This window comes from Protopterus annectens, chromosome 2.part1, assembly GCF_019279795.1.
Source record: "Protopterus annectens isolate FY-2018-M chromosome 2.part1, PAN1.0, whole genome shotgun sequence".
In the NCBI taxonomy this organism is placed as follows: domain Eukaryota; kingdom Metazoa; phylum Chordata; order Ceratodontiformes; family Protopteridae; genus Protopterus; species Protopterus annectens.
In genome coordinates this window covers 1,586,861,807-1,586,872,100 of record NC_056729.1, presented here as the reverse complement: position 1 = coordinate 1,586,872,100, position 10,294 = coordinate 1,586,861,807, and the positions used below count along the sequence as shown (strand labels likewise).

The window sequence follows — 10,294 nt, the reverse complement described above, 5'->3', positions numbered from 1 at the left end:
TTGCCCCAGGGCAGATAGCCTAGTATGAACCTATGAACCTATGAACCTATGAACCTATAAGCCACCCTGTAATACTTACTTACTATGTTACTTTTGATGTGAGATTTAAAAAAAAAAAAAAAAACTTTCTTAATAAAATTTGTGATCAAAGTGAACATGTCCTCCCTTAGTAATTCCCATTGATAATTATTTTTTCTGTGTTGCAGCATGCCTAAATGTATTTTTGCATAACTGTTTAGGATTACTAATTATATTTTACCCATGATTCCTTTTGCAGTATCATGCGATGATCTTGCTAATAAAGTTGATCTGGGTAGTGATTATTCTTTCTTCCACTAGGACCATGTGTAGCTGGAATTGTTGGCTACAAGATGCCTCGATATTGCTTGTTTGGAGATACAGTAAACACAGCATCTCGCATGGAGTCTACAAGTTTGCGTAAGTGACCTAAGTTATGGAATTTATGTGAAAATCATTGAACAGCACAAAGGTAACATGTGAAAAGTAAATGTCAAAATAGCAAAAAGGTGAGGATTTTTCTGGGATCATAAGCTTCAAAGCCCTGACTGATTCAGCGTTTCTATCATGTTATCGAAAGATAAAAATAGCAAACGCTATTTCATCTAACCTAAAATATCTAAACCACATAATATCGAACATTCAGAACAGCAAATTTTTTCCTTGGGAAAAAATTTGCTATTTCGAAACACATACACACAACACAAGCACACCTAAAAAATATCAATACACACACATACACTTATAATCCTACACTAAACTATACATACACTACTATCTATCCACTTACCTTAACCCAAACCCTAACCCTAAGGTCCGTCACTATCGCACACTCACCTAACCCGCGCCCTAACCCTAACTCAGTTAACCCGACCCTAAACCTAATTCACCTAACCCCGTCCCTAACCCTAACTCATCTAACCCGCGCCCTAATCCTAACAACCACACAATCGCACACTTACCTGAACCCGACCCGTAAATCTCCACCACAGCACTGAAAATAGCAAAGCCATAGAACCGGCCAACCGAATTCTTTCCCTAGGAAAGAATTCGGTGTTCCGCAGCTTCGCTATTTTTAGCATTTGATTAAAACGGGTCGATATTAGAACATTTGAAGTTTTAAAACTTCGATGTTCTGATATAGACTCCTGATTCATGCTCATACCTCCTTTCTCTTCATTGCAAACATCATGGTTATATATTATAAAAAAGAAAAATAAGAAAACACTTGGAAACCAGCTTAATTGTTTATGTGCAAGATTTCTGTTTATACTAATGTCAATTCAGATTTTATTAGTGGCCCAAATGACCAGTGGTCAGCCTAGCAGAGCATATTAAGCTGGCAGGGACTAATTCTGTGCTGCTGGATGAAGGAAAGCAAATGATGTGCTGAAACAGGGAATCAGGTAGACATCAGAGTTATCTTTCAGGCTTGAGAGGTATAGCGCATCTGCAGAGATCTTATAGGCTACATGCATAAATGTGTGAGCACACATCTACTTGCATCATTGCATCTTATTCCCTTCAAAGACTGTTGGTCCACATAAGTAAAATCCTCTAGCCTGCAGTAAGATGAAGTTGCCATCTATTACCCTTCCATCACTCACTTTACAAATCTTATTACTTAAATCCTGGAACCACAACAGCCGTCACTGTTAAGGAGTGGACCCACCCACAGACGAATTTTACAGGGAACAGTGTGAAAGCCAAATAATGAAAAGAATGGATAAGTGGGCAAGTATGGGAGATATGTCTTTTAGACCCTGAACTTAACTACAACTAAGCAGGTAAAAAAAAAAACCTTTGGTGGAATCACAATGTTAATAAGGCATTAAACAACAGAAAAAAAAGAAGCAAAGGAACTAAGTAGCTTTCAAAAAATATCAATTAAATAAAGTACAGAAACAAAGCACTTCTCTTTTAAATATTCCAGCTTGGCCACAAAGGTTGAAAGTAATAATATGGTATTATTTAATAGCTTTGGAAAATTGAAAGGAAAGGATTGTGAACGTAACAATAAGCAATCACACAGTCAAGAGGACAGTATATATACTTGCAGAAAAAAAAATTACTCAGACTTTGCAATAAGCACAGACTCAAAGAGAAAACAATGAACTCCCTATAAACAGTTCTAAACAAAATGTTATCATATGGACATGTCCCATATGGGCAAGAGGCTATAGTGGTGCCAGTTTAGAAGGGTGGGATGGGGGGGGTTACTTCAGATGAGCTGTCAGCATAACTAATACTGCTTGTTAAATCATGGAGACTCATAATTGATATGATTCAGAATGAGACAGGGGATTTACTTCTGTTAGGTATGGACTATGAAACAGTATGGGTTTATTAAGAGGAGAGATTGTCTTTTGAGTGGCAGTCATTAAAGATGTAACCACTGCACTTGAAGAGGGAACAACAGTGTATGCTGCTTATCTTGATATTACTAAGCCATTCAGTACTATCCAATATAAGGCATTAAATATCAAAGTATGCCTAATTTGATGGTTTAACACAGGTTAAACAGCAGGATACAACAAGTCAGAGTGGAAGGTTACCTGTTTATCCTGATAGTCGTTACCAGGGGGTCCTTAGAGGGCTCTGTAAAGTGACCTCTTCTTTTTGGACCATTCTTTTCCAACACAGAACTGGACAATGGAGTTTGGATAACCAAATATGCTGATGTTTGCAGACTAATAACAAAATTACTTCAATAAAATATGACAGGCATGTCCAAAATGGTCCACGGTCTCATTTCTGGTACAGCTGTAATGAGCTCACATTTAATGTCAGTAAATGTAGCATCATGAGATTTGGGGAAAAAGGAAATTATTTATGACTGCAAAATAAAGGGACTATTAAGAAGGAACAGAGTAATGTTAGAGTATAAACAGAAGAATGTGCTTGGGAAGGTGGAGTGCTGAAAATCAGAGAGGAAATACATTAGTCAGTGAGGCTTAGCATGTGGGAGTGGTGAGATGAGTAATTCCTGTTGTCTGTAAGCATTTACATTGAGAGTTCTTGAAAAGGAATGATTTAAATTCTAATAAAAACTTTGGAAGGATAGCAGTACACTAATATTTGTTGGTAGGAAGGGCCATATATTAGGGGTGAGTATGGGGAAGGTGCGTTCCGTGTAGTGCAGCCAAGTGTTTGGAGGTTATAAATTGTTAATGCAGACAGGAAAGGATCTTAGGTTGTAGATTATGGATTTTCACACAGTCATTTCACAAGGAAAGGAATGATTTGAGGTTGATATATCTGAATACTGATCCTGTTATTAGTAGGGTTGCTCTAATGTCAAGAGGGAACCATTTGGCTTTAGTGAGCAGAGGTTGTTTTGAGGACAAGAGGCAACCATTTGGCTTTAGTGAGCAGAGGTTGCTTTGAGGGCAAGAGGGAGCCATTTGGCTTTAATGAGCTGGGAGCAGTGGCATCCTGTTTCTGGGGTGAGGTGATGGAACAGCAAATATTCTTGCATGTAGATTGCAGAGCTTTGAGGTTCTTTTTAGATTATGACATTGCCACAGCATTGAGAAGCATAACCAAAATTCCCAGTTGCCCCCAGGCACTGTCTGGTTAAGTAACCTGCTCAAAGTTACACATTCAACAAATGGGGACAGTGGGAATCATACTCTGTACCATAGAAACTACAGTTCATAACCTTAACTCTCTGTCAACTGCAGACCCCTAAATAAATGACCATATCATCCATGTACAGGATGATGGGCATGAAGGAGAGGTCTCTTGGGAGTTTATTTGTAGATAGAAGAGTATGGGAGACAGCATGGCTTACTGTGATACATCTTTGATACGGGGAGTTGATGGAGAGGAGAAGGACCTAGATGACTTTTAAAATATATGTAAGATATGATTCAAACCATTACTTTATAGTGGGATACACTCCTGCTGAAAGTAAGGAGTTTAATAGTAGGCATGTGGTTGACCATGTCAAAGGCTTTAATGAGGTCAATAAACAGAGAGATTGTATGTTCTTTTTCATCAATGCCCAATCGTATGTCATTCATAAGGGTATAAAAGGCCATCTTGGTACTAATGCTATGCTGGTGTAGTTACAGAGTATAGCTCATTTAATTCTAAAGCCATGTTTGTTCATTCCAGGCAGATAATTCTATCCCTTTATACCTCACCAATTTGAAGTTATTGAATACAGTGCCACATTTTATGACCTTCTAACAAGCCACTTGAAACAACTTGAAAAAGGTACATTGATTCCTTACTAGAAACATCATAGTGAGGGGAAAATTCCCCTGTTCAGAAAGGTTTCAAGAACTGTATTTTTCTGTTTCACATAAGTTACTTAAAGGTAACATCTGCCTGGTCTGTAAGGCAGTGTCTCATCCTGTTTTGTTTGAAAGTCTGTACAAAGACTCCCTGTGGGGGAACTAGCACTGATTGGGAAAACTAATATAAAAAATATATCAGTGATACAAAAAAAGTGACAGATGCATCATGCAATGTGTTCCATCATTCTGAAATAATTTTCCCCTTAGTGTTAGAAGAGGTGAGACATTAACTTTCTTAAGACCTAATCGATATATATTTAGGAAGTACAAAGTAACAGCATGGAGGTATGGCAGTCAAGCATTTTGAAGGCCAATATTTTGAAAGCTTGACAATTAAAGTTATGAATGTGTGATACTATTACTGGACTCAAAGGTAAAGTTCACTTTTGTTTTTTGGTATGTCTTTGTCAAAGTTTTGTGGATTACAGTATTGTTCTTTACTGTTTAAACTGTTGTCAAATGATGTTCATGCATTCTCTTACACTACAGCACAATGCCATTGATTTTTGTTTGTGTTATATTGTTTTGTTTTTATTTAATGCACTAAAAATATATGCTAATTTATCAAGTGAAGAGCTGTTACATATGAAGCAGTATGGCAGCCTGGAAAATAGCCATTGTAATGGCCCAAAGATGGACTCTGGTAACTAAAGACCTATTAGTCTCACTAGTCTCACGTGTAAAGCTATGCACCATATTATCTCAGACCTCATTAGTGTGGATGTGACGCCTGTGCACTGGCCCAATAATCAAGGAGCCTCAATCCTCACCACTAGCACCAGTGTGGGGCATGTACATTGGGAAGGATGCTTTTTATGTAGGAAACACGTGTAGATTTTTAGGGAAAGGATTAGGGAGCATCTTTTAGATGTTAGACATCTCAAGACCACTAATGCCCTTGCCAGGCATGTGCTTGACTATGCTGATCATAGTTTCAAGTTTTGTATTTTACAACCGATTAAGGTAGATCAACAGGGTAGGGTCATTGACACACATTTGGACATCTGTGAACTTAGATGGCAGCTCAGATTAAATGCACATAATTATCATGGTCTTAATGAGTATAGTACTGTTAAGCCTTTACTTAAGTTAATGAACATTACAGGTAACAAATTATTATAATTTATAATTTTCAACATGTACTGAGTGTGTATATACAAAAGCTTTTCATATCACACATTTATTGTAGTTTTTGACATTCGTATTATTGGTAGGATACAAGTTTTATTATTTTTAGTTTTTTGCTTTCATACAGCATCTTCATACAATTGTGGCGTACATTTTATATTTTATATTTTGTATATTTCATTTCGTCTTATTTTGGATTTCGTAGGGTTGTACTGATAGGTAACACTGGTTAGATTTTTTTATAAGTTTTTATAGCGATTCAATTTCATTGAATTGTTAATTAATTAATTGTTTAATTGTTTAATTGTATTGCATATTTAAGTGTGGTTGCTGTGGTGTTTTTAGTATTCTGAAGAAGTTTGATTATACGGACGAAACCTAGGTCAATGATGGTTTATTTTCGCTGTCAATAAACTCTTGTCGGCTGGACCTCGTCTTCTTGGATTTTTTACATTGGGAAGGATAACAAGTACACACACAGTAAAGTACAATTTCCCTTAAGAGCACACAGAGATCAGTCAGTCCAGGGCTGGTTTCTCCCTTTCTCTCCAGATCCCCAATAAGACTCCCCACTGGCACAGCTATAGGGCACAGGTCTCAGGCTAGTGGTCAAGCTAAAACCTCCAGAACCCTCTCTGTCCAACCAGTGCTTCATGTCCCTGCCCATGTAGCTGACACACACACCCTTTGAGATATGAGTTATATACAAACACACAGACACTCCTGGGGAAGGCTGGCACAGGTTCGCCAGCTATACCTCCTTCTCTGCTAAGGCTAAGTTAGAAATCACTGCCACCAACCCCTAATATCAGCTACTACTAATAAGGCCCTTATGAAAGGGCATCCAGTATTACTGTGCAATATTATTATTATCCAATTTGTGAATATGACGAACAGCAAGGCTTATTGGAGTGGCTTGGACAGTTTCACTATATACACGCAATGTACTCTAGAGCTTCAATTATCTCTATACAAAGCAGCCACAGTTGAAAGGTTTAAAAATATTAAATAAATAATAAAAACACAAGACAAATCTCCTCAGTTCAACACAGTGCTGGTCTAGAGTTCAGACATCATAGGAAAATGCTTAAAATAATACTGCAGAATAGTCTGACATAAATATAGAAAACAGCTAGTCTAAACTTACTATTTTCTATCTATTTCTAAGAAAAACAATGTTCTAAATAACTTACATACATACAGAGCAAAGGCAAAGTTCTGGTGAGTAGATTCAGGTTCAAACAAAATGCAAAATGCTCTAATTCTTTCTCTCTCTGAGAAAGTCTTAAATTGATAATACATCACTGCTGACTCATTTTAGATTACATCATTCTTGACACTTCTCTGGTTTAATTTCCCAGCCTAACAGAAACTCAGAGTTTAACAGTTCTTTGATCTTGCACCTGACCAGGAAACCACACCAATAAAAGAGATTATACATGTAAAATCTAGCAATTAACTGTTGTCTCAAAACAATAGAAAGAATTTGCTGGTCCAGACATTTGAGATCAAACACAGTTGTAATTCTTTACTTAGCAGCTTTCTTCCAGCAGGGTGTACTGTTGTTACATTTTTGAAGTTCAACATTTAACACAGTTTTCTTACATTTGTGAAAACAAGCCTGTGGATTATATTAATATTTACAATGACATAGAATTATCTACAAAATTCTATCTAGCTAGGCTGGCAGCCTTTCAGTTTTTCACATTTTTCCTCTCCCTGAGAACTCAAGCTAGTTTTTCAAGTGACCCTTGAGAAGTGTTGCTTGAGAGGGTTAGATCTGCCTGAGTATACTTTACCCCATTCCCTGTCTTGAGAGCCCATCTGCGTTGTAATTGTTAATCGCACTGCAGTGCTGGACTGACATATCATATGTTTGCAACCCTAGGCTCCAGGTTAGCAACTTAGTATTTTGTTGGCTGGCTCAGTGTAACCATGTTAGGGGATTGTGATGTGTAACTACAGTGAATTTCCTTCCATACAGGTAAGGCTGAAGTTTCTGCAGTGCCCACACTATGGCTAGACATTCTTTTTCTACAGCTGCATAGCATTCCTCCCTGGACTGGAGCCTGTGACTGAGATAAACCACTGGGTGCTCTTCTTCCTCTGAAGAAATCTGGCTAAGTACAGCCCCCACCCCATGGTTCAAAGCATCCACCTGCGCAACAAATTATTTGCTGTAATCTGGGATGGCTAACACAAGGATCCTCCCAAAGCATCTTTAAGCTTCTGGAATGCCTGCTGACATGCTGTGGTCCACACTAACTTATCTGGCCTGTTTTTTCCTTGTCAGGTTTGTGAGGGGAGCAGCTATGGTACTATAACTGGGGACAAACTTTCTGTATTACCCTGCTGTCCCTAAGAATGCCCTTGCCTGCTTTTTGATAACAGGTGCAGGCCATGTCTAAATGGCTTCCACTTTGGCAGGTTCTGGCCTGATCTTACCACTCCCCACTCTATGTCCTAGGTAGGAGACTGCTGACATACACACCTGGCATTTGCTCGGTTTAATGGTCAACCCTGCCTTCTGTATTCTGCCCAGCACCTCCTTGACATGTTGAAGGTGCTTTTGCCAGAAATGGCTGTAGATGGCAATATCATCTAGGTAAGCAAGTGCAAACTCTCCTGCTCCTGCTAGGATATGATCTACCAGCCTCTGGAAAGTCACTGGGGCATTTTCCATCCCAAAGGGCATCTTTGTGAACTCATACAAGCCAAAAGGAGTCACAAAGGCTGACCTCTCTCTTTCACTGGGAGTCAAGGGCACCTGCCAGTATCCCTTGGTAAGATCAGTGGTGGTAAGATACTTAGCCCCACTCAGCTGCTCTAGATCTTCATCTGTCCTAGGCATGGGATAAGCATCTGACTCTGTGTGACTATTTAATTTCCTTCAGTCCACACAAAACCTGGTACTGCCATCCTTCTTTGGCACCAATACCACTGGGGAGGCCCAGGGACTTTTGGACTCTTGAATTACCCCTAGTTCCAACATTTCCTGTATCTCCTCCCTCATATTCTGACTCTCTCAGGAACCATGTCAGGGGCCTGCCTAATAGGCCTTTGGGATCCTGTATCCACCTCGTGCTGCACCAGGTGGGTGCACCCTGGTTTCCAAGTGAACATGTCCCCAAACTCCTGTAACACTGCTTGGATTTCTCAAACCTGGGTAGGAGATAGCTGCTGGGACATTGCTACCCCTTCCACTAAGTTGTCTGTCCGAGCCTCACTGAGGAGATCAGTCACCAGATCCCTCAGAATCCCCTGGCAATCCACTGAAAATACTCAGCACAAGGGCCCCCCTATCATGGTAAGATTTCATCATGTTAATATGGTACAGTTTATGCCCCTGCTTCCTCCCTAGCAGTTCTACCAGACGGTTAACATCACTTAGATTTTTACCACCTTGTAGGGTCCCTCCCAGGCTGCTTGCATCTTGTTGTGTCTGACAGGAATGAGAACCATTACCTGCTGCCCTACAGCATACTCTCTAGCTCAAGCATTCCTCTCATACCAGACCTTTTTCTACTGTTGGGCTTCTGCCAGGTTCTCCTGGGCTAAGCCCATAAGTTCCCTGAGCCTTGTTCTGAGGTTTAGGACATATGCCACAACAGGCTCCTTGTGAGATTCACACTCACCTTCCCACTCATCACAAATTAAATCTAGAGGTCCCCTCACCCTATGCCCATACAGCAGTTCAAAGGGGTGAAAAACCTGTGGATTCCTGGGGAACCTCTCTGTAAGCAAACAATAGATGTGGCAAATATTTGTCCCACTCACTCTTAAATGGGTTTGCAAATGTCCATAGCATGGACCTGATTGTAAAGTTTAACCTCTCAACAAGACCATTAGTCTGGGGATGGTAGGGGGTGGTCTTCAGGTGCTTCAGCCCACAGTACTTCTACAGACAAGCCAGCAGGCCTGACATGATATTGGAACCTCTGTCAGTCAGTATTTATTTTGGGAAACCTACCCTGCTGAAAATCTCTAACAAAGCATTTGCCACCTTTTCTGCCTCAATGGAGGACAACACCACTGCCTCAGGGTATCTTGTAGCATAATCTACTACCTCTAGGATATACTTTTTCCCTGTGGAAGTTGGGGGTACTCAGAGACCCCACAATATCCATACATATCCTCTGAAATGGCTCTTCAATCACAGGCAAAGGCATGAAAGGACCTGTCGCCTTGTCTCCTGTCTGGCTTACCTTTTGGCACTGCTCACAGGTCCTGCAGAACCCTGTTACATCTCTGGAAATTCCAGGCCAATAGAAGTTCTGCATAATACATCTGTACGTTTTATGCCCATATGACCTGCAAAAAGAATGTCATGGGCTATGGCTAGAAGTGCCAGATGGTAGGTTCTAGGAACTATCAACTGCTGCATCCTCCCACCTTCTAGCCCTCCCTCAAGGGTCCACTTTCTTTACAGTAGCCTTTTGTCACAATACACACATTCCCCCTTCCCTTGGGAATCTGGTGCCTCCCTAGCTACCTGCCTCAGGCCTTGTAATGTAGGGTCTGAGAGCTGAGCCTGTCTCAACTCTCTCTTTGTAACCCTTCCCAGCTCCCCTTCCACAGGAAGTCTGGCATCCTCTGATAGCAGTGCCTCCCTGTCAGCCTGTGTACTGCTACTCACCTCTACCTTTGCAGTCAGTCTGTCCAAGGGAACATCAGTACCCATAAGCAGCTGTGGCTCACCTTCAGTCTCACTACTACAGAGTAGCTCCCTCCCTGAAGTAACCACCTCACCAGTCCTGGCTGCAAGTATATGGTCTGACTGGGTCTCCCCCAGGCTACAAGACCCACATGCTTGTCTCTAAGCCTGACTGCGTGTAACTGCATGA

General features: G+C 40.5%; 1 protein-coding gene across 1 annotated transcript in view; it reads left to right on the top strand.

Moving 5' to 3' along the window:
- The first annotated feature begins 337 nt into the window (after positions 1–337).
- Positions 338–10,294, top strand: part of LOC122794548 (guanylate cyclase soluble subunit beta-2-like) — a 170,450-nt gene continuing 160,493 nt past the window's right edge. The window contains exon 1 of the mRNA XM_044063033.1: positions 338–438. Coding sequence (XP_043918968.1) covers positions 372–438 — 67 coding nt within the window. The 5' untranslated portion in view covers positions 338–371. The remainder of the gene's footprint in view (positions 439–10,294) is intronic.